This window comes from Bactrocera latifrons, unplaced genomic scaffold, assembly GCF_001853355.1.
Source record: "Bactrocera latifrons isolate USDA-ARS-PBARC rearing strain unplaced genomic scaffold, ASM185335v1 scaffold_219, whole genome shotgun sequence".
In the NCBI taxonomy this organism is placed as follows: domain Eukaryota; kingdom Metazoa; phylum Arthropoda; class Insecta; order Diptera; family Tephritidae; genus Bactrocera; species Bactrocera latifrons.
This window is the reverse complement of record NW_017535730.1, coordinates 251,090-277,072: the sequence shown is the minus strand read 5'-3', so window position 1 is coordinate 277,072 and position 25,983 is coordinate 251,090. Positions and strand designations below refer to the sequence as shown.

Sequence of the window (25,983 nt, the reverse complement as noted above, 5' to 3'; positions counted from 1 at the left end):
TTTTTTATCAAAATATGCGAGTACTTGAACCAGACGATGGAAGCTTCTGAAGCAAATGCATGTTTCTTAAAAAAAATATGTTAAAAGAATAAATGGAATAAAAAAAATAATCAGAAAACAAATTTATATACATACATACATACATATTTTAYTATAAACGAAGATATCGAAATTCAAATCATATCAAGTATGTATATATGAGCTAAAGCAAAACCGAGATTATCTATCTCGTATGTATGTAGTTGTCAGCTTCGTTTTTGGGTCTTTATTGTTGCAGTGGCCAGTGAACAACCAAAAGTGAATGTTTAATTAGCTCAGCACACGAGCAACGTCGGAGGTCACTAAAAAGCGTTTAATCTATTTAGTTTTCTGTCTGTCAGCGCTAGAAGGGTCAGATGATGCCATTTTACAGGTTTACATATTTCTGCCATTTCCAGTTTTCGTTGCTCAATTTAGTTTTATTACTATGTTTTGTTTTTTTTTTTTGTTTGCACTGCGGCTACGCTATCTAATTTTAACGCACAATGCCATTTTGAAGCGTATTTGTTGTTATTATTGTTGCTTTTGAAATTGGTGGAACCACACCCGTTGGCACATGCACAAATCCACCAACATACCTAAATACAATATAAATTCGTTGATCTTCTATCATTTTATTCGATCTTTGTGCTCTTTGCTTTGTTCTTGTTTTAATAGAAAGAGTAAATGATTGCGCTGACGTCATCAAATTCGCAAACATTCTTTTGAAGCGACGCGCTGTCAGCAACACAACAGATGTAGACTCTCTCAGCAGTGACCTCAAAAACTTATTTGTATATGTTTTGGAAAGTGTTTTAAACAATTCAAATATTAATTTTATATATGCCTTTGAATATAAAGAAATATATCCAAATTACAACTGAATTCTATATCGTGAGTGTTGTTTTTCTGCTTTTTGTTGAAAATGAAAAATCGTACATAATTTTATGTGCTTAATTTTTACTCATGCCTAGTGCTTTAAATGTGACTATGACTATTGATTTGCTCTATAAAATTTGGCATACATGACTCTAGGTGTTATTTGCGACTAGTGACTGTATAATTAAGAAAAAAAAAAACCGGTTTTTAGACCTATCGAACGAATTGCGTACTGAAACTATTTACAAAATCTCCTTTCGATAAAAAAATTTAACCATTTATTTCCTAAACAAGAATTTTCATTTCCGAAAATTTGTTTGGCATTTAATCGGGGAAAGACTTATCCCAGAAAAAAATCTAATTTACAAATCGTTCCACTTTATTACGAAAYTCACRTTCTSTAAAGAATGAACTTATGGTCAACATATTGAGTGTAGTATTCRCAACACCATCTCCCATCTTGAGACCCAGCATTCATTATTGGTTCATATTCKACCGAATAAACCACGTCTGAGAGTGTACCCGAAGACCGTGGTGAGCCGCAGCAACTCGGACGAATGTATGGAACGACGGCGCATTTTACGTCGACATCTTAAATTGAAAGCATACAAATACAGCTTGTGAAAGGACTGAAGCCTCTCGACCTTTCTCGATACCCGACTATTTGATGCCTGAAATTAAAGCTCGTGATCTCGGCGACATTTAGCTTCAACAAGCCAGCGCCACTTTCCACATATAGAATCAATCAATGAACTTATTTCACTTTGCTGAGCAGATAATTTGACGTTTTGCGCCGGTCGATTGGCCACCAAGATCGTGTGATATTAACGGTGTAACTTTTTTTCTGGGGAAATATATAAAGTCTAAAGTCTATGCGGACAATACCGCTTGGAATTAGGTCTTTTAACAAAWCATCACGCGTGTTATTCGTCAGTTATATTTTGGATCACATTTTACTTTTAGAAATCTGTGCTTTACAGAATTTACGGTACATTAGTAATAACCCAGATTCATTTTGAAACATTTTGGATTCGCTTGATGCCTTAGCCGATCTCTAGAAGAACATACAAACAAATATGTCTGGCCGTGCGGAAGGCACATTGCTTAAAATTATMTCAARTCRAAAAAACCAAWAAACTTATTATTACTAAATACAAGTAAGTAATAATAATAAATCARATTTTTGTGAAAAAATTCACATAACACAGCGGCTTAAAAAGTCGAAATTGCTTTCAAAAATCGTCTTCCTTCGATCATTATCTGACAAATATGTCTAAGAAGGTCGTGTGAAAATTTCAAGTTGATCACTCCAGCCACTTCTGAAAACTTTTCCGTACCGTCTGTGAAATAGCGTTTTGAGAAAAAGCTGTTTAATGTGCTTCGTTCTGAATGATTTTCGAAAATATGTTTGGAGTTGAAAAATTCAGACACATTTTTCGTATGAAAATATGATTTTAGTCTTCGAAATAATCTATCTAAAGTTATATAATTATTGTAGTGTTGTTCCAAAATGTTGATAACCCTTTCGATAGTATAAAACTTGCGGGCTTTCAATATAGACATCCATCTTAACCTCCTCATTATAGTGAAATTCGATTTCTACGAACCCATTTCCATTGTACTGGAGCTGACCCGGATTTATCCGGCCGATCTAAAACTATCAGGATTAATAAAACAAAAAAATCGAAATTATTTTCCAAGCACCCAAAAATCTAAAAAGATTATAAAACCACAGTTGGGCTAGTTGCGCTAAAAAAGTGGGAAGGGGAAAASTTTTTTCATTCCTAAAACTTTGTAAACGGTATGACCTGCGCATTATTATGAGCTGTCATTGCTTTTAACTTCACTTTAAGGTAATCTAACCTTACAATTTCGAATATATGATTTCCTTGGAGGTTTCTRTTTACTTTTCGAAAATATACTTCAGACAAATTTTTTGTATGAAAATATGATTTCATTGTTCGAAATAATCTCCTTCTAAAGTAATATAGTTGTTGTAACGATCCTCAAGCATTACGATAACTGTGCGATAGTAAAATTCATCGAGGTTTTTATCCACATTACAGTGAAATTCGATTCTTATGGCAGCCGGTACGCTACCAGAATTGACAGGGATTTATCCAGGTTAAAGCAAGAAAAACCAAATTCTTTTCCACTAATTCAATTTTTAAGTCCAAAATAGATGATATAATTATTGCTGGGTCCGATCTGGCGAATACAGTGGGTGCGCTCAGCTCGGCGGTGAGCGTCCTCGCTGTAGGCACCTTGAAGCAAATATTGAAATTTTTTGTTTCTAGTGCGATCTTTTGCTCGGGCCAAATTCTCTTTGGCTTATGGTCTTTAGTAATTACTTAAAAAATTTCCTATTCATATTGKTTTATTTTCGGTTCAGAAATCTGTTTCCTAAACTTGTATTTATACTGGCCTATTTGATATACTACATACATATGACTATTTAATAATTGTTTACATCTACATATGTATATATTTAACTATCTACTTATGATAAGTACATACATACATATCTCACTAGCACGAGTTGAGGTAGGAGTTGTAAGGTAAGGTGGTTTCAGTGAAACTTTCACCAATCAATTTACACCAAACGTTAAATTGTCGGCCATTAATCATTAGATGTTGCGTTGAAGACAGGAAAAGTCTTATAACTTGTATCCATTTGTATACATATATGTATGTATGTATGTACATATGCTTGAATGTACTAATATGTTGGCTTGTTGCAACAAGCAACAAACAAATGGGCATTTGTGGCAACATTCTTCATTAATTTTCTTGAACTTAATTGAGCGCGTTCAGCATCAATTGCAAAATTTAAGGTGTGGCCGCGGCTGTGAATGCATGGAGCGTTTTTCTGCGTTTGTCGGGAATGTCTCGTGCCAATTGGGTTGCGTTGAGAAAATAATTTCTTATATAAAAGTAATGGAGAAATAATTGTTCTGTAGAATAGGAAAGTGGGAAAGTCGCACTGAGAAATTCAGGTTCATAGATTAACTTTTTTTAGGTTTCTCAGCAGGAAGTTAAATTATTAATTATATTATTATATATATGTATGCTTGTTGTTTACTAGAAAAACGTACTTTTGTTAAAAGCAATCTCTTAACACTAAAACAAGTTAGTGCCCAACAATCGATATGGCAAATATGGTATGTACCCCTGTAGATATTTTTCTTGAATAAATATGTATATATCATGTGGCATTTGTATATTAGCTTTCTTTTGCTCACAATGTATATATCGATATATAACTTTGCCATTGTTGTTTTTCCCTGTCTGTGTCCATTAATTGAAAGCAATTATGGAAAGATGCCAATAGACAACTACAACCTAAAACTACAATACCATACTACTCGCATATAATCTACTTATAAGTAGTATGCTGACATATGTACATCTTCGATATGGCGAAGTTGTTGTAGTTTTACGATTAATTTACCATAAATAAATACACCTATCTATTTTCGTAACATTTTATGAAAATAATGTCAGTATATTAGATAAGCAAACTAGGTATAGCTAACTGGAGGGAGGAATCAATGTAAAGGATGATCCATTTCGAGGTTCCTTACTTAAAAAAAAAAGCACGGAAACTTCAAAATTAATACGGAATGTTTATTAACATTCGAAAAAACATTCTTTGACAAGTATTTTTTGAAGATTATCTCTTTCAAAATTAGGCCGCGACAATGTCTCCGTTAGTCCATCCGTTAAGTCCAATTTTCGATGACTCGTTCGAGCATTTCGTCTGGTAACAGTCGAATGACAAACCCGATGTTTTGCTCCAAGGCCTGAACCTAAATGGGATGGTCATCATAGACTTTAGATTTTATATATCCCCACAGGAAAAGTCTAACCGTGTGTATCACACGATCATGCTGGCCAATTGATCGGGTGAAAACGTGAAATTATCTGCTCATCCAAGTGTTCTTTGAATAAATCTATTGATAAATGCGATGTGTGGGAAGTGGCCTCTTGTTGAAACCAAATGTCGCCGAAATCACGTGCTTCAATTTCAGGCATCAAATAGTCGGTTATCATGGCGCGATAACGGTTATTTTCTCACCGGCATAATTTTTGAAGAAATATGTACCGAAGATTCCACCGGCCCATAAACCACATCAAACCTTGTCTAGATGAAATGGTGGCTCTTGAATCTCTTCAGGTTGCTCTTCGTCTCAAATCCGGAAATTTTGTTTACATAACCATTGAGCCAGAAATGGGCTCATCGCTGAACAAAATGTGGCTCGTAAACGTCTTCGTGTAAAATAAAAAGGCTTTTGAAAAAAGTACCTCTACTTGGATCACTTGTTATATGGGTCGATCCTGACGAACATTGTCAATGTAATATTACACACTAGCTCACTTATTCAGAAGTTGTGAGGTACTTCGACCGTACGCGTTTTCTGTCCATAGGTATGTAGGATTTAAAGTAAAATAGGGAATTTAACTAGACTCATGGCATGTGATTGAACCTCTGAACTAGAGGAAGGCATCGTCACGCTTACGAATATTCTCAATAAAACATATTAGATTGCATGTCCTCTATTACAAGCTGTCTTGGTGGAGGCAAAGGGAGGCAAAGTTCTTCAAACTGGCATGTTTAAGGCATAACTATGCGTCTATCCTTGGACAGTGGTGTGGGTCATATTCGTACCAGAGGCGGGTCTTCGAAAGACTGTATGCCAACAAGTCTAACCTAATCTTTCTGAAGACACTCAAAGACACTTCTAGATGCCTATATTAGGGCCAAGATTTCATCAGTTTACTTTTAGAAAGCTCAACAAGCGTATACGAATTAGATCCACTGAGACTACACTACACTCGTTGACTTTAAATATAGTTGTAGCTCTAGAGAATATGCCTTGGACGTTTTCCTTGACATAAACGCATTTAATAATTTAAGGCTAGGCTGCGGGAAGAATAATGCAGAATGGAACGAAGCCAAATCGCTCAGGTTAGCGCGTACAGACAGTCCTCAGAATAGGTGACTGTTGCATCTATTGTGTACACTTATAACAATTGCGCTTCTGTGAAAATTTGATGAAAGAGCAGCCAAATTGATATGTAATGAATGACACTCTAAAAAGCATATACTAATAATATCAGCTAAGTAAATGCTCATAAGTCGAATAAGATACTATTCTCAAGTAGGAACAAGATCTCATCATAGAAACCACTGAGGATCAACGAGGTAGAGTTAACTATTAAGGATCACACATTCAGACATCTTCAGCAAATTGGTGATAGTTTCAAGGATGTTAAAAATTACAGGAATTTTAACTGTCCACAGTCTTGTGGATGAGCCATCTACCCTAACCTAAATAAATTTGTGTTTTGTTACTCTAAAATTTAATACCACAAAATTCATTTGAAAAAATGAGTTAGATAACAGTTCGTAAATTTCTAATTATTTCACAAATCATAAAAAATCTTGTAGAATTAGGTTAGATACCAACTTGGGAATAATAATAATAATTATACTTCACTAAAAAAATTCTAAAATATAGCTGAAATACAGTGTTGCTTCGATCAAACATCAGGCCTACTCTATACTTGTACATTTCTCAAACATGTCATTATTATTAATGAAATTATGCTGCTCTTATCGCTAGATTATGCTTCACTGATATTTTTATGAGCGCACTCGTACGAATGTGCTTGAAAACATATCCAACAAAGTGATAAAGAAAAGCGGTGATGTCATACCATATAAACAAACAATAAATAACTTGCGAATGGCTTCTGTTAATGATTCAATTTCTATGGTTGAAATATAGAAGTAAATCAAAATTTTATAGCATAATATAAATAGAAAGAGAACAATTCAAATTCAAATATTCTATATAATATATATAAAAATTAATTGCTGCTCGTTAGTCTGACTAAAACTCGAGAACGGCTGAACCGATTTGGCTAATTTCAATCTTGGAGTATTCATGGAAGTTTTAAACGGTGAGAAAATATGGAAAAATTGCGAGATAAAAACAAAAACCGATTCGATATTTTTGGAATAATCTTCAACAGGTTATTGCAAGTGCAGAAGCCTTCGAGCTAAATTAGTTTAAACCCTTAATCCGATCTCACATCGCTCGTAAATATTTTTCCTTTCTTTCTTGTTACTTTATCTTTCGTTTCTGATGGGTTTCAACGTACTATGATGCATTTTTTCATAAATTTCGTACCTTGGTCTAATAAATTATTGTATTCTTAAAGCGAATTCAAGCAATCAAAAAATGCGTAATTTGTGTAGTATATATTATATGTACATATATATGTATATAATATAATATTAATATTATATTGCTTGAATGAATTGACGGTCGTTGCGAACACCTGAGTGTTCTTATCAGAAACACTATCAGCAACACGTCATATTGTAGTATATATATCATCATAGTCATACCCTTGAATTGCTGTACAAAACTAAAAATAGAAAAATCAAACAATTTTAGCGCCAAGGTAATTACAAAACTTTCGACCAACTGTAAAATATGTATGCATATATTAATCATTTATCATAAAGGGTATTTTTTAGGCATGCGGTTTTCAGGCGCCTATAACTTTAGCTTGAATAACGTGCCTAGTATCAATTGCCTCGGGCCTAACTTTGTAGGCCAGCGACTTCACATAACCCCACAAAGAGTCCAGCGGTTTCAAATAGCACGATCTTGAAGGCCACACCGTAGATCCGCGACGCAAGATAAAGCGCACACCAAAAGTCTTCTTCAATAAATTGATTGCTTCGTTGGCTGTAGTGCTCTTTTGTTGAAACCATAAGTTGTCCACATCAACATCGTCCATCAGGCACAGGAAAAAGTCATTAACAATGCCTCTATAGCGTTTCCCAATGACTGTAACATTACGGTCGGCTTCACTTTTTGAAGAAATAATTCCTTCTTCTCATAAATCACACTCAAAAGTGACTTTTAGAGTATGTTACATGATTTGTAGATTATCATCACTCAATCTGTGACAATTTTGTTTATTAATATACCCAATGAATTCAAAGTAAGCTTCATAGCTGAACAAACATTCCTTATGACAACCTAGTTCGATCCCCATCTCGTTTTAGGTCCATTTACCTTGCACGAGTTGGATTTTTTAAGGGGTTACCTGGATTTACGGGTTTAAAAAATCGATTTTTTTATTATCTAATTAAATTCAACCACATCTATAGAATATTGTTCTAAATTTTCAAGTTGATTCGAGTAATAGTTTCGGAGATACAGCCTTGAGAACTTGTGCGCTCGAAGCTGGCTTGGCTAAGTGCGCCGAATCTGTGTTTTTGAAGTCTGTTGACAAGATTACTCGGGAACTACCCAGCCGATCTTCATGAAATTTTACACAGGTACTGAAGTTATAATGCTTAAAGACTTGGTTGAAGGATTTTTTTGCGATTACAACTATTTGAAGAAAAATGTCGCAAAATTTTCATTTTTTTTGTAAAAATTTCTGTCAAAAATCCTATTTTCAGTTTCTTAAGAGCAACTTATTTCTCACAACCTCTAGTTTGCATTTACCAAATGGCATCTTAGTGGCCCGTTAGCTTTTAATGAATACTATGAATATCGTTTCTAGTTAACCTTTAACCAGTGGTACCAATTTCGTTTTTGCAAATTCGTTTATATACTCTCGCAACAAAGTTGCTAAGGAGAGTATTATAGTTTTGTTCACATAACGGTTGTTTGTAAGTTCTAAAACTAGAAGAGTCAGATATAGGGTTATATATACCAAAGTGATCAGGGTGACGAGTAGAGTTGAAATCCGGATGTCTGTCTGTCCGTCCGTGCGTGAAATTTAGCACAAAGGATCGCATTAGGGAGGGGCATATTTGGACGTAATTTTTTTGGAAAAGTGGGCGTGGCCCCGTCCCTACTAAGTTTTTTGTACATATCTCGGAAACTACTATAGCTATGTCAACCAAACTCTATAGAGTCGTTTCCTTCAGGCATTTCCACATACAGTTCAAAAATGGAAGAAATCGGTTAATAACTACGTCCACCTCTTATACAAAGGTTATGATGAAAATCACTAAAAGTGCATTAACCGACTAACAAAAAACGGCAGAGACACTAAATTTTACGGAAAAAAATGGCAGAAGGAAGCTGCACCCAGGTGTGGCGTCGCCTACTTATGGACCAAAATCCATATGTCAGGAACTACTCGACCGATTTCAATGAAATTCGGTATATAATATTTTCTTAACACCCTGATGATATGTTCGAAATATGGGTGAATCCGTCCGTGCAAGCTGTAACTTGAGTAAAAATTGAGATATGTATCTTGATGAAACTTGTCATGCGAGAGTATAAAATGTTCGGTGACATCCGAACTTATCCCTTCCTTACTTGTTTTTTTTTTTTTTTTGTTTATGGTAGCATTATGCTAGGGTACATAGAATAAAATTGCTGTTTTCACAAAGTCTGGTTGGCTAATCAACGTTTAACAAAATAATAATAATTTTTTATGAAAAATATTACACGAAAACATAAAAATTCTTACCGCAGCTGATTTCTGTTTACAATTTAAAGTTACAGCTGTCATTTTTTAATTGCTCACTTTTGACAGATATTAACTGACGGATTTGCACTAACTGCTGATTACGATAAACATACATATGTATGTCTACCTTTTTTTGAGGTACATACATATATGTATGTATTCAACCAGACTTTGAGTAACGCGAAAACTCACAAAATTCACTTTCGTTTATTTTCACGTGTCATAAAATTAATTTTCGCTTATACTGAGGGCACTTCAACTTCAAAACAAATTTTATATATTTATATATGTATATGTACATAGTATCACATGCATGTCTATATGTCCATACATACATACATACATATGTTTACTTTATTTTTATTTTTTAAATTCTGTTTCTGTTTTTGTTTCTGCTGCCACTTTGCCATTGTTGATTTTAATAAATATATAATAAATGTATGTTTTTCATAAATTGCTATTTGTGCAAGTATGTATGTATGTTGGTGCGCTTTGCCGGTTTGTTTATGCCATTGAGTGCCGATTATTTGTTGTTGTACGCTTATGTCATCCGCGAATTTAGTCAATTAAACTCACTTTCCGACACTCAGCATTCAAGTCTTTGATAAATCGGTATTTCTCTAATAAACTTTGTGAGGTCGTACGTATATAAATATGTACATATGTATGTATGTACTCAAAAGTAACCAGAACAGTTCATATTAAGTCTACCATGAAGTTTGTAATACCCAACAGAAAACGTTGGATACCCTATAAATTCGTTCTAATCAAACTTAAACTTATTTTTTATATTTATAAAGAACTTTAATGAACCAAATATGTATCATTTTGCTCGATCACTTTCTGTCATTTTCCGCTAGAGACATTATTCCATCAGTGTAAAACTTTTTAAAAAAAATGGAAGACCCTTTCCTTTCTCTTGATCAGTTCTGACCATTTTTTTCGATTGCTTGCTTCAATCTGATCAGTTGTTGATACTAAAATGTAGAATCAATCGTTCGACCAAGTTGGCGCAGCTCACAGCAGTGGATGATTCCTTTACAATCCCACCAAACGCTCAGCATAACCTTTCGAGCCGTCAATCCTGGCTTTGCGACCATTTTATGAGCTTCACCACGCTTGTACCATGAACTTTTTCGTACATTATTGTGGTATTTGATTCACTTTTCGTCTCCTGCTACTATTCGCTTCAGAAATGGTTCTTTTTCATTTCGTTTCAGCAAAGAATCGCAGATGTTAATTCGGTCCATTAAATTTTTTCACAGACAATACATATGTTATCCAAACATCGAGCTTCTTATTGTAGCCAGTCTTTTTTAAATGGTTCAAAACCGTTTGATGATGAATGTTAAGTTCCATAGCGAAGTCGTGGCTACTTATGTGACGGTTCTGGTCAATCTTTTCCATAATTTCATCGACTTTTCAACTATAGGTCGAGCAGAGCAAGGTGCATATTTCACATCGAAATTTCCAGAACGTAAGCGAGCGAACCATTGTTGTGCTACACCAACTGATACAGCATTGTCTCCGCAAACTTCACAAATTTTCATTCAAAATACGAAAAGACTTTTTCGACTACCCTATTATTAATCTTATTAAATATTATAACGAGTTCACTACGTATCGTGAACTGGCATTGAAAAGTTGAATTTAAATAAAATACATATTTTAAATTTAAATTTTGTATGAAGACAGTCACCGGCAGTTTTATATTTCAGTTATAAGAGTTTATGACATCATATAGCGGCAACACGTCACCATAAACTTGAAAGTTGACTGTAGAAACCGGCTTTCGCCCAAGAGCATCAGCAGCGTGAGCCGGCGCTTGAACGAAAACAAAGTATATTCATACATACTTTTAAGATATACAGCTAGCTACAAGAGTACACACGTAGCAACATGATTCGTTGCTAAATACACGAGTATTAACGAGGCTTAATGTCGTGGCTTTTGCTTTTCTATTTTATTTGAATTTACTTCTTTAGCACATTCTAACTTAGTTTTATAGTTATTTTTACATTTTTTGCTTCATTAAGTATATAATTCCTTTATATAATACTAAGTATATATTTCTTTTATATAATTATAAATTCATACATATGTACATATATTTTATCAACACTCAATGTATTACTTTATAGCTTTTTTACAAGCTCTTCCTTGTTCTTTTACAGTTGACACGTTCTCGGACTTCGTCTACAACAAAAAGTACTTTATTTTAACGAGTGAGTAATTAAGTCAAACTCTTTTTTAATCAAATAAGAATTACGCATGCCATTTACTTACATACATGCAAGTGCACATATGTATGTATGTATGATTATTATTGCATATATGTATTTCAGTTTTGATCGAAATTGTTCGTGACCTACACCTTGCCACGCAATTTTAAAACGACAAGTGCTTATTAATAAAAATCATAATTGGCATGTTGTTGTTATTTTTAGATTTTTGAGACCATTTATTATTTTAGACCAAATCGCTGGATGCTCTCAAATGGAAATTTTTTGAAAAGAAGTTTTATTCATTAGAAAGAGTCTCTGCCGATTGTAACACTCGACCAATTTATTTTATGAAGTTCAGTAGCCTGAATAATCATGAATTCATATACTGTTATTAACTATTATACAGTTTTGAAAACTTCGGCCTTCAGTCAAAGTTTCTTGTACTATATGTCTTCAGGTTTGCCGAAGGTAAGACTGCCTGGATGTTTTCACCTTAACATCCTCAATATAGCATTGACAACTTGTGTCTGTTAAGATTTTTTACCTTACCGTATGAATGCATAAATTGTGCAAAGTAGCCTAGGCAAAAATATCTAGCAGTCCCACAGTAGTGGGTTGTCGATCAGTGCCTGCTAAGCGCATGTGAAGTCCAATGAAGATTCAACTCGGACCCATTCCGATGTGAGCGGTGCCTCTTCTGACTAGCTCATCGGCTTTACAGTTACCAGCAATTTCTCTCTTTCCATGCACCTAATGAGTCTGATGATTAAGTAGTTCGATGCTATTTTTAGTGAAAAAGACACACTGGCTTTGCGCGCATAGTTAGTGAGCTCAGCATCAGTACTGCCGCTCTGCTGTTCACCTTTTTGAAAATGTCTACCGTCGCCTTAAAAGCTGCCAATTCTGCCTGAAACACACTACAGTGTTCCGGTAGCATAAATCTAAGATTGACGGAGAGGTCTTTAAAGGAAATTGCCACTCCAACAATCTAACATAGCTAGGCTAGCTTCTAGCTATCCGTGGAAAAGCTTACTGCGCTTCTTCTCCAGCGACTTTTTCCCATCCACACATCCTTCGACAGTATATGAGCAGATTAAAAGCCGCCATGACTAGCTTCTATAACGCAGCAATCCAAGTTTTAAGGAATGCAGTTGAAGAAGGAGAGCAAAAGTATATCGTCATACCCTTGTTCGGACCCCTTGTTTGGACCCCCTGAGCAGAGCATTTCGCAGCAATGCACCTACCTGGAATGTCCACGGGTGCTATGTGCGATACTATTGTTGATGCAGTCCGCAGGCCTATTTTATACGTCCAAGCTGCAGAAAGAGTAATCCTTTCGGGCGCCCTTCCCCGAACGAATACACCATAGAACATCATTACCTTGACTACGAGTTCGTATAGCCAAAAGTCCACCTTTGATGAAAGTCCCCGTCTTTTCCCTATAGCTCTTCTATAGCAATATAAGGAAACAGATGCCATCCTTACTCCTCCCTTCAATATTTAGCCTTCATGAAAGCTTTATATCAAGGATAAGCCCTATGTATTTCACCTTATAAACAGATTGAAGATGGAATTCACCGAATGAGGGGTGAGGAACTTCAAAGATTTTATACCTCCTGATAAATACAACCATTTTGAAATAATTTCATATCGATAGCTAGTCTATTATGAAATGTACGTGAAGTAATGAAATTATAAATATTTTCAAATATTTCCGTTTTAACGGAGAGGCAATGAACAGATATACTACTATGAAGCAAAAAATAGTAAGACTTTGATTATTATATATTCTTGAACATCTAAGTCGTTCCCCTCAAAGTAATCCTCCTTGGCCTTATTTCATTTGTAACAAACGGTTTTTCCAATCCTTGAAAAAGTTATTAAAGACAATTTCCGGAATAACCTTCAATTCGCAGAGTGATTCATGTTTAATGTCTTCAATTGACCCCGGACCGGTCGTTTGAGTTTGCTGAATAGCCAGAAGTCACACCGAACTAAATCAGGCGAATGCGAAATTTGGCGAAAAACTCACAAAGAATGAATCGAGTATGCGGCCCATAAATCCGACTTCAAATAGTATTTCTTGCTTACAGTTTGGCCCGCCGTAAGGAATTCGGAGTACACTACACCTCGTTAATCAAAGAAAACTGTCAACATTATCCTGATTTTTTAACTGTTTAGATGTGTTTTTTTTGGTTTCGGCTCACATTTACTACGATATTCGGTTTTTTCGAAAAAAATTTTGTGAATTTGAAACTTTCACTTTTCTCAGGCCCAAATGATCTTTCAAAATAGTTTTCACTGCTCTTCCGATATTCCAACGATGCCAGCAAGATCTCTGACTATTAATCGTCTCAAGCACCATATCTTATTGACATGTTGATTATCAAATGATGTTGATGACCCTCTTTGACGTGGGTAATCGTCAATACCTCCTCAACGCTCTTTGAATACTTTATATGTAAGGAAGAGCTAAGTTCGGGTCTCACCGAACATTTTATACTCTCGCATGATAAAGTGATAATCGGGATTTCAGGCGTGGTTGTGCACCGATTTCACCCATATTTGGTACATGTCATCAGGGTGTTAAGAAAATACTATATACCGAATTTCATTAAAATCGGTCGAGTACTTTCTGAGATATGGTTTTTGGTTCATAAATGGGCGACGCCACGCCCATTTTCAATTTTTAAAAAAAGCCTGGATGCAGCTTCCTTCTGGCATTTCTTCCGTAAAATTTAGTATTTCTGAGGTTTTTTTACTATCACTTTTAGTGATTTTCAACATAATCTTTGTATGGGAGGTGGGCGTGGTTACTATCCGATTTCTTTCCATTTTTGAACTGTATATGGAAATGCCTAAAAGAAACGACCATATACAGTTTGGTTGACATAGCTATAGTAGTTTTCGAGATATGTACAAAAGAGTTAGTAGGGGGCGGATTTCAACTCTACTCGTCACCCTGATCACTTTGGTATATATAACCCTATATCTGACTCTTTTAGTTTTAGTACTTCCAAACAAGCGTTATGTGAACAAAACTATAATACTCTCCTTAGCAACTTTGTTGCGAGAGTGTAAAAAAAAAAATTATCACTGACGGCCTTTTCCACGATTCGGCACTTAATATTTGATTCTGCACACAAAATTTAATGGAACTTCTTTGTTGAATAATTTCACTCATCGTAAAAATCACCGAATTCAATTTGTGTACCTCAGAAAGACTAGCGTATACTAAACAATAATGACTATTTTGATTTCTCAAATCAAGTATCTATGCAGCAGGAAATTTCGTGTAGAAAATAGTCTAAAATTGAAATATGTAGCTTCTGACTAAAATTTGATTACAACTCACAACAAAGTGGTACACCCAAGTAATTGCTATTGTTTACTCAAAATTCAGCACGAACGGTAAAAAATTATTTGCCGCAATAAATCGTAGGAAAAGTTATGACTTACATGTTTATAACATTTTTAAAGTTCAATCGCGCGTTTTATATGTGAATGTGTCGTTAATTGCTGATTCAGTGGTTTTTTTTCTTTTTTTTTTACTGACTTTAACCCCACAGTGGCGACTGCCATGGCGCCAAATCAGCTACAAAATGTTGCTGTGAGTAGTTTCCTATACACTTGAGTGTATAGTGTGGTGTGCCTTGGTCTACGCATGCGCACCACTAAATGGAGCTCGACAATCGTAAAAATAATTTCACACACATTTTCTCGTTTGAAATTGGCACACAGATGATGACGATTTGGAGTGACGTGATGACTATGATTCAGTTTGGGGTGGAATGATTACCTCATTGCTGTTCGCTACTCACACACGCTCATAACACATAACAGCACCTAGTACTATTTGTCTGAAACAAAGTTGCTACGGCACTCGCAGACAGCAAATTATAAAGTGTGTTTTGTTAGATCCTGTTTATGGATACGTTGACTTAACGGTACCCGATTGTCGTGCCGATATAGAAACGGAAAATGTAATTATTTGGTCAGGAAATTCCGCAAATTGACAGTCAAATTGCCGTCTGGCGCCAAGCAAGGCGAGTGGGCCGTTGGGGAAGCTAACACAGTTGCAGAGGAAGAAACTCTGGCCACATTGTAAACTCCAATTAAATTGTAAAACAATAAAAACGAACTACTTGCATACAATACGAGCCTTGATTTCGGTGCTATGTGCTGTATGTAGATACATATGTACATAGGTGACAATGTATGCATAGTATGTATGTATGTATAGTACATGTGTATGTGTATGTATGTATGTATAGTACATACATTGCCAAGTACTTATATACAAGGAAATGCTACTGTTGAAACGGAAAACAAAAAAAAATCATAGGAGACACGCGACGCTGATTTTTAAGCTGGGGACTTTATGGCACCACACGCACATCCAGGTCATGGCACAACATTGTAAGCACTTGTGACGCATAAGCGCTGGAAATAAGTAACCCTTAGCAAATGAGTCGCGAGTTGACTCCTTAGACGCTCGAAACTGTCAACTGCTAAGAGCATTCGTTGCTCTTGCTTTGATTGATCCACTAAATGAAGTGACGGTCACATAACGGTAGCTGCACATACAGGAAGTGCAAGAGGATTGAACGATTTCATTTACTAATTGTATGTCCGTATTTGATTCGAGGGTGCTTCAGTAATTTATAGAGGTAAAAATCTGGCTTAACTATTAATCATAAATATATTGATTAGGTGTCCTTCATTGATATTGTGAGAGGTTATTGATCGCATCCAATAAAATTTTTGGTATTTCCGTCTTTATTTTCATTAGGGGTGTATTTTGCGTGGCGGTTCCCAGCCTTGGAGGGTGCTGTTTCGCCTTGTCGCATTAGCTCGCCTTCAACAGATGTTTACAAGAATAGTTTCTGGCCACTCGCTAATGAATGGCGCTCAGAGAACTTTCCAACAGCGCACCAGTCATTCTTCATTTTCGTTGTTTGCCGCCAATTGGAGATTCCAAGTAGTCCAAGAGTGGATGTCTTCCTTTTCCCCTGTTTACTCCGGCGGTTACTAAATCGAGTACTATCAGAGGTGGAGTGTTTTCATCCATTCGAATTTGGTATTCGTCGTTACCGATTCACAAAGGACCATAAATCTTTCGCAGAATCTTTCTCTCGGAAACTCTTAATGGTAAAGATGTTGTCATCGTCTATACCCTCTCACCTTATAACAGGACGTGTATAATAAGTGAAATGCAGAATTTGGTCTTTGTTCGTCGAGAAAGGCTTTTACAACTCAATAATCGACAAATATGTTATAAATATAGCTGAGACTCGGTGGAGTCAATTCTTGACATGTTCAGCAAGCATACAAACGTGCTTTGAATAAGAGGAATAAGAGCCGCACATGCCAAGGAATACAATTCAAAGCGAATTATATAATGCCAGGAGACTTGGAACACCATATGACAACTATTGAAGAAGCTGTCAGAAGGTAGAAGAATGTGAGACTGACAATTATCGGTGTAGAGTTTCTTGACGAAGTTTCGGAGGTTGCACAAATAAGACTTTTTGCGCTGATGAATTCTATTACAAGTATTCGTAGTATTCGACAGTGAGGGGATCTTAGTCTCCATGGTATCACAATGACCGGCGGCCCTGATCAGTATTCGAATGGAAAATATACGAACTTTGTATGTTCGTAATGTTCCACAGCAAACGGATATAATTCAGCGTCATTTGCTTCGCATTGGCGTCGCATACTGCTATTAAAATCTGCGCCCGTTAACAGAAGCTTCAACACAACGTTGTTTTCTTTGTAAACATGCCACTGCTGTCGAAAAAAGTTTGGGCCTTTTATCGAAAATTAAATAAAAAATATGAAATTACATTTATTTAGAGAGATAACTTTTATTTTAATTGGCCTTAACTTATCTAAACACTCGCATATTTCAAGCAGTTCATCGATTTCACCTGACAGTTTTCCCCAAACACCAGCCATTCTTCTTATCTGCGGTCTAACAAAGAATGGTTTGTTTACTAAAACAACAATTATCATATACCTGTACATATGTACCTATATTTATTAGTAAACTCGCGTGAATTTTTTCGAATTCTAGTTAGCTTTATCTATGATAAGAGTAACTTTTCAGAGACCTCAACAATAATACTATTTTTATGGTTCACAGTTTATAAAGGGTGATTCATTTCGAGGTTCCTTACTATTTGAAAAAAAAAAAGCACAGAAACTTCAAATTTAATGGGTAATGTTTATTAATATTAGAAAGAACATTCTTTGGCATTTGCTTTTTGAAGATTATATCTTTCAAATGGCGCCGAGATCACAAGCTTCAATGTCAGACATCAAATAGTGGGTCGCCATTTACGGTTACGTTCTTATCGGCATAATTTTTCGCTTGGGAAGCTCGAGCGTCTTCAGTTCTTGCACAAGCCGTATTTTGTACGCTTGCTCTTTAGGATCTCTCATAATGAGAGTTTTAATTAAAACCCTCTTACTACGTCTTGTTAAATTCAGCAATTCTCGTATAGAAGGGGGCAACTACGAACGATAAAAGTATGCACCAATGAATTTTTATGGAAGTTCAACCAACCATTTTTATTTTGTAATATTTCGATGAATAAGTGTTTGTATATAGAAATAACTATTGTAATGAATAATGCTTTGGCGCATACAAATTCTTGGGGTGCCTACTGAAGGTGACACATTTAATTCAATTAAGTTAACTTACGAGTACTCACTTACACAAGGTTAAGTGTGTGCTGAAGACATATGCATGGAGACATAACAGTTTTAATTGGAAAATGGAGATGCCTCTAATTCTATTATTCATCAATTATCACTAAAACGTGGCGAACGCTTTGATATCGCTTTGCAGGGGTATGTATAGGAGTTTTGTATATCAAACGGTAACGGCAAAGACAGAGCAAAAAATTCCGCTTCTTTCTCCTATGAGTTTATAAGGAATAATTTTATCATTACCCATTTTGTGTCGAGGAGGGTTACTAAAACATATATATATTAGTCTTAAACATATTCTTCTTCTTGATTGGCGTAGTCACCGCTTACGCGATTATAGCCGAGTTAACAACAGCGCGCCAGTCGTTTCTTCTTTTCGCTACGTGGCGCCAATTAGATATTCCAAGTGAAGCCAGGTCCTTCTCCACTTGGTCCTTCCAACGGAGTGGAGGTCTTCCTCTTCCTCTGCTTCCCCCGGCGGGTACTGCGTCGAATACTTTCAGAGCTGGAGCGTTTTCCTCCATCCGGACAACATGACCTAGCCAGCGTAGCCGCTGTCTTTTAATCCGCTGAACTATGTCAATGTCGTCGTATATCTCGTACAGCTCATCGTTCCATCGAATGCGATATTCGCCGTGGCCAACGCGCAAAGGACCATAAATCTTTCGCAGAACTTTTCTCTCGAAAACTCGCAACGTCGACTCATCATCCAAGCCTCTGCACCATATAGCAGGAGAAGAATAATGAGTGACTTACAGAGTTTGATCTTCTCATTTGCCTACTCGGTCCGAGGTAGCACCTGTTGGCAAGAGTTATCCTGCKTTKGATTTCTAGGCTGACATTGTTGGTGGTGTTTACGCTGGTTCCAAGATAGACGAAATTATCTACAACTTCAAAGTTATGACTGTCAACAGTGACGTGAGTGCCAAGTCGCGAGTGCGACGACTGTTTGTTTGATGACAGGAGATATTTCGTCTTGCCCTCGTTCACTGCCAGACCCATTATTACATACATTACATAAACATATTGCTCTAGTTTATATTTATATCTTTCCAACACTCTTGGGAAATGGAGACATTTCTGAGAGATTTTATGAAATCAAAGGTCTCGTCTTGGACAAAATGCTACAGAATACTATTAACAGGAAAGAAAAAAAAAGAAAAAGATATTTTACTTCGTCAACCTAGATATTTGAAATGACCAGGTCCTGAGTATAAGGCAGATACATAAAAACCTCTTAAGCAAACTTCTAGCGATCGATATCGATGTGTGGTCTGCCGTTGTCCTGATGGAACACAATTCCTCCCCTAATCGACTGGGCTCACCGCTCCTGACGGATTGCTTCCTTCAGACGATCCAAATATTGACAGTACTCGTTCGAAAACTGATTTCAAATATTCAGAAATAATTTCAAAGAACTAGTTTCAAGTTCTTGTGGGTTTTCTCGGGGTTTACAGGAATGTAAGCATAGAAACCGCCATTCTGAAGCAGAATTGCTTTAATCTTTCTTTTTGATATATTATATAATCGGAAAAACACTCCTCCTTAATAGAGACAAGACACTTGATCCAGCCATCTCAGCTGCGTTTTTGCGAAAATTCAATTTTCTTACCAAGTCATTTTGCTAACCCTTCGATAGCAATTTCGGACTGTTGTCATCTTCGAATTCAAAGGTGGACTTTTCATCGGGGTCATGTACAGCACCTGTTAGTGAACGAAGGCAAGACGAAATATCTCTCTCTGTTGACAGTCTTTAACTTCTAAGTCGTAGATTGTCTATCTTTGAACCAGCATAATACCTAGAAATCCAACGTGGATAACTCTTGCTAACAGGTGCTCCTTCAGGCTGAGTGGGCAGTTGAGAAGTATAGTCCTCTCTCGACGAACACAGAAAAAACTCTACAAGTCAATGATCATCCCCGTCCTGCTATATGTTGCAGTGGAATGGACGTTGGCAACATCTAGTAAGTCCGGTTAGTTACGGGTTTTCGAGTTTTAGTTCAACGAATTAAGAGACAGCGACTATGTTGACTAGGTCGTGTTGTCCGAATGAATGGAAAAACTTCAGCTCTCAGAGTATTCGACACAGTACCTTCGGAGGTAAGCAGAGGAAGAAGAAGACATCCACTCCGTTGGACAGACGAGGTGGAGAAGCGGCGTCTAAGCCTCTTAATTTTTTTAAAGAAGAAGATGTCTCTCACCAAATAATTTTGGTCACGATTCGAAAATAATTTCAGACTGCTGTCATCTTCTTTTCATCGAGTTTAGGTACAGCACCATTTTCGTCAAAGCTTGGAATCTCTTTTAATGTGGCAGGGGTCTTGTTTTTGAGAAAGTGTGATTTGTGCTTTGAAAAAAACACCTCAAGTACCAGAACTTTTCGAGTTAGTTGCTTTAGTTTTCAGAACAATTAAGCCAGTTGAAAACATCCATGCTGTTTGGGGATCTGTTGCAGAAATGTGTAAGTGTAAAATATATAAGAAGTATCATAACTTCTGGTTATTATATTACCTCTTTAACTGCTGCTGTGGCGCAACGCGTTGTCTTCCGCTCCACCTTTAAACTCTAACAGCTTTTATGAGAGCACTTTATTCAATTAAAGCGACTCTTTAGAAAATTTTCACAATTACGCATACCTACATAATATACATAATAATGTTCTTCTATATGAGTACCATATGTGCTAAGTACATATATATGGTATATGTACATACAACATACATGTGAATACTATTAGCTGACAGCAATAATGTAGTATAGAAGTATAAAGTAGAAGAAAATTCTGCTTTGCTCAGAAGCGTCTTACTTTTGCCCTCGCTCAGCCGCCAACCACCAACTGTCGAAGCCATTTGTCGAATATAGGCAACTTGTTGCCATTTCTATCTGTTTATGCCTCTCCATATATTATACTCGTAAATAGCTGTCAATCGTGTATTATTATTAGATAAAGCGTAAGCAACCACTGCTTGCCGCCAAGCTTCAGACGTTTGCAAGTTTTGAGTAATTGTCTCTTTTGTCAATATTGCCAATGTGGCCGCAGATGCTGTACAGTTGCGTCTTCAATTAAAATAGCGCCACCAACACAACCCTCCCCTAGGTCTGCCCAAAAATGAGTCATAAAGTCGTAATTCTCACTTACTTGCATTGTCAAAGTTGACAGTTATTGCATTATCAGACGCTCGTCATCCTTACTATCTTCACACATGTACGCATATACTAAATGTCACTTGACTGTCGAGTTGTAGTTACATTCTCAGGCATGGCGTACGAGTATAACTGTGCATGGTGCTTGTATTAAATTAGACGAGTGATGCGCGATAAGTACGTTTACGGGGTGCCGCTGTGGCTGTGTCGAAAATCAGGAACTGTGTGTGCTATGTGTGGAACTGTTGTGTACATTTATAGACTTTTTTTGGACTTTACTCTCATTATATAAAAAAAAAAAACTCCATTATTTTAGGGCAAGCTTGGATTAAAGGTTGTACACTTAGTCATAAATATACCATAGAGGACTCGTCTAGATTCAAGCGTATTATCACAAAGTACCCTCTCCGGGTTATCTTAAGGATGCAAATGGTAGGTGGGCTCTGAGCAGTGAGGATACACTTCGGATGCTCCTTGACGCTAACTTCCCGAGCAACATCTCTCGGAAAGCTGCGCGACCCTTTTCGACCTTCCAGATGCACGGCACTTAACCTAGGCGATCAATTCGTTTAAACCATTTAAGTCTCCGGGACTGGATGGCATCTTAGCAGCACAGCTGCTACAGGCTATTAAAGTGTCTATGCGAACTGCATGAGACTGGTTTACATCCTTAGAGGCACGTTCATTCCGTTGTCTGGGAGGGGCTCCCACGTACGGCCAAGGATTCCAGACACATCTGCCTCTTCTTTTTCTTGTTAAAAACTCTGGAGAGACTGATGATCTGGTACATAGAGAGCTCATTCATTCTCATACAATTTATCAGAAGCGCAACATGCTTATGGTAAAGGCAAGCCAGTAGATACTGCCCTGCATACTATCGTGTCATGGCTTGAGGAAGCAATCATTCCTAAGCAATTCGCTGTTTTAACTTTTCTTGGTATAGATCGAGCTTTCAATAACGTCTTACCGGAAGCAGTTATATCTGCTCTGGATGGTCTTGGGGTTGAATCAAACCTCGAACACCTCATTTCCAGTTTTCTGTGCGACCGAGTGATTGAAATGTAATAGGGAAACTAACATGCTGGACGAAATGTGGGTAGGGGAGCCCCTTAGGGTGGAGTTCTCTCTCCGCTTTTATGGATCCTGGTCGTTAATGCCCTGCTTAAAAAACTTGAAAATCGTGTCTGAAGGGTGATAACCTATGCAGACCATGTAGCGTTTATGGTTAAATGAAAGTTCTTGAGTATCGTTTACGAATTGACGCAGAATAACTTGGGCAGTCGTTAACGGTCTCGGCATCAACCCAAATAAAACCGAGTAGGTTTTATTTACAAGAAGAAGAAGACGTAAGATCCCGACGGCCTCGCTGGGAGATATCCTTCTGTAACCAGCGGATACAGTGAAATATCTAGGGCTCATCTTCGATAGGAAGCTTTCATGGAAGTCGAATATCGAAGAGAAAGTAAAAATGTTATCGATAGTGCTCTTCTGGCTTTACGACGCCATAGTCAAGCCCATTATATTCTAGGGAGTCTTTATGTGATGGAGGGCTTTTGAAAATACCACACTTCCAAAGAAACTCGAGAGCGTCCAACGGGCGGCGTTCATCAGCATGTGTTGTGTCCTCTATATATTGCCCATGGTCATCGCCGGAAGGAGTGTGGCTGTGAAAGTTGCCATCAGATTCAGAGAGTCGGGATTTCTAAAAGAACATGGGAGTCAACACTCGGAAATCCTCACTCGCCTTGACTTCATCCTGGATCGCATGGATCACGAAGTCGCTAAACTCAACTCTGGCGCCTCCTTTCCTACCCATATAACAGTGAGGTAGTTGTGGGTGGGAAGAAGCTGTTGGAGGAGAGGGAAAGTGAGTTTCCTGACGGATAGGTGAAAGCTTCGGGGGAAGGCTGGTGGAGGGGTTCTACTGTTAGGAGTTCTCTTTCAACTCCGGTTTCAGACTTTTTGACTATCGTAGTGTCTTCCAGACCGAGGTTCTCAGTAAGGCTAGCTTCTCACTAGTTTTGGGGCTTTTAACGGGCCATTGCCACAGTAGGGCTGAGAATCCCACCAGACGCAATCTTTTGGGAAGTTAAGCACTTGGGGGCACATACCATCAGACATCCCACCAAGCTGCCGGGAATGGAAATTAAACGGACTTAGTTGTGATCGTTTGTATGATAGGTATATCCCACGATGGTCCGATATCAGCAGTCAGCAGCTTTTTGGGGAGAAAAGAACATGTTAAAAATTTCAGATCTTTATTTCAACACTGAGGCAATTTTTAGCGTATAAAGAGACATTAAATCTTCTCTTAGATTTTTGAAGACGAATCTGCTTGGTTAATGCCTATCTGCGTAGGTATACAACTCATTTTCAATTTACATATATTTGCAACGCGCTCTTGAGACCATGCTACCGAATATGCTACAAGTATAAGCGACTTGTCAACGCGACTCTGGAGCCCTCAAATTAATGTTAATCAAAGTTAATTTAATCTCAAGCCACATAAAAATAAACATTGCTTGTAATATCAGAACTCATCTCCACTTTAAATGATTTTTAAGGACATTCATTATATTTTTGTCATCATTTCAGATCCGTTCAACATACCAACAAAATAGTTGAAACACATTAAAACGGAATATAGTAAACATGCCAGCGGAAACGAAAACTGCCACCGCTGGAACCGAGGCTGACACGCCTACCAAAAGCAAAAAAGCGAATATCACCGGCAAGGCTGGACTGGCGCGTGTCACGCTACTCGACGGCTCTCTGCTTGATGTCACGATCGATGTGAGTACAGCTCGAAGCTCATTCATACGTATATTATATATACTAAGATAACTTTACCATATTTCTGCTCCACCATTTAGCGCAAAGCGAAAGGTCGCGACCTAATAAATACAATTTGTGCGGGTCTCAATATTGTGGAGAAGGACTATTTCGGTCTTACTTACGAGACACCATCAGATCCACGCGCTTGGTTAGATTTGGATAAGCCCGTATCAAAGGTTTTCCCTACCGATCCGTGGGTGCTGCAATTCGCTGTTAAATTTTACCCACCGGAACCATCACAGCTTCAAGAGGATATTACACGCTATCAGCTGTGCCTGCAAGTGCGCAATGACATACTCGAAGGTCGCTTGCCGTGTACTTTCGTTACACATGCGCTGCTCGGCTCGTACCTGGTGCAATCGGAGATGGGCGACTATGATCCGAAGGAAATGCCAGATCGCCGCTATTTGAAGGACTTTAAAATAGCACCCAATCAAACTCCGGAATTGGAAGATAAGGTCATGGATTTGCACAAGACACATAAGTAAGTACACGCCTATAAAAATACTCCAAAAATATAGAAGAATTCTTAAAAAAATTGCATTTACCAAATCTTCAGGGGTCAAGCACCGGCTGAGGCAGAATTACATTACTTGGAAAACGCCAAGAAGCTAGCCATGTACGGTGTTGATTTGCATCCAGCAAAGGACTCGGAGGGCGTTGACATTATGTTGGGTGTCTGTGCATCTGGATTGCTAGTTTATCGCGACAAGTGCGTACCATATCTTACAGTTCGTTTGATTATCGATTAATGCAAACTTTATATTTGTAGACTACGCATCAATCGCTTCGCTTGGCCGAAGATTCTAAAGATTTCGTATAAACGCCATCACTTCTACATCAAAATACGTCCCGGCGATTTTGAGCAATTCGAATCGACCATTGGCTTTAAATTGGCCAGTCATCAGGCGGCGAAGAAATTGTGGAAGTCGTGTGTCGAACATCACACATTCTTCCGGCTCATGACACCAGAGCCGCCGACCAAGTCATCACTGTTCCCACGTTTTGGCTCCAAGTACCGTTATTCCGGACGTACTTTGTACGAAAGCAAGCGGAATCCAATCGATCGCACAGCACCGAAGTTCGATCGTAGTTTGTCGGGCCGACGTCTAACCTCGCGCAGCATGGATGGTAAGCAGACGACGAAGCTTGCAGTAAAACCCGCTTAAATGTCTCACGAAAAATATCTGTTTTCTGAGCTAAGTTCTTATTCGCTGAAGTCCTTCTTCGCTGAGGTCCTTCTATGCATGTAGTAAGCCCAAAAATGTTGGTTATTTAAGCGGGTTCGTTACTTAAGCGAGTTTTATTGTATTATTAAGTGAGGAAATAATGATTTATACTATAACCATGTCTTTGTAAAAGCGCTCGCTATGGCCGAAAAGGAGAAGGATGCTCAGAAACGTCACACCATGGGACATCCACCAGAGCATATACCCGACTTTGAGTCGCCACGCAGTCGCAGTCCATTGAAAAAGGATAAGAAGGAGAAGGTATATTTCTGCGCTCTTTGCTCACAAAATAGTATTCTCATTAGGAGAACAGTTTCGTTTGAAATTTTGTTTTCTAACAACAAAAAAATATGTGTATATTTGTATATTTTTTTGTTTTCAAGATTTTTCTTTTCAAAATTTACTGACAAAATTTATTT

The 25,983-nt window shown here is 37.4% G+C and overlaps 1 protein-coding gene across 10 annotated transcripts in view; it reads left to right on the top strand.

The window, feature by feature from the left end:
• LOC108968498 (protein 4.1 homolog) overlaps positions 1-25,983 on the top strand; it is a 91,260-nt gene that overhangs the window by 46,015 nt on the left and 19,262 nt on the right. For all 10 annotated transcript variants that reach the window (XM_018932566.1, XM_018932565.1, XM_018932563.1 and 7 more), the window contains 6 exons: positions 11,589-11,639; positions 24,096-24,293; positions 24,374-24,819; positions 24,895-25,047; positions 25,108-25,466; positions 25,698-25,825. In XM_018932566.1, coding sequence (XP_018788111.1) covers positions 24,153-24,293; positions 24,374-24,819; positions 24,895-25,047; positions 25,108-25,466; positions 25,698-25,825 — 1,227 coding nt within the window. In that variant the 5' untranslated portion in view covers positions 11,589-11,639; positions 24,096-24,152. The remainder of the gene's footprint in view (positions 1-11,588; positions 11,640-24,095; positions 24,294-24,373; positions 24,820-24,894; positions 25,048-25,107; positions 25,467-25,697; positions 25,826-25,983) is intronic.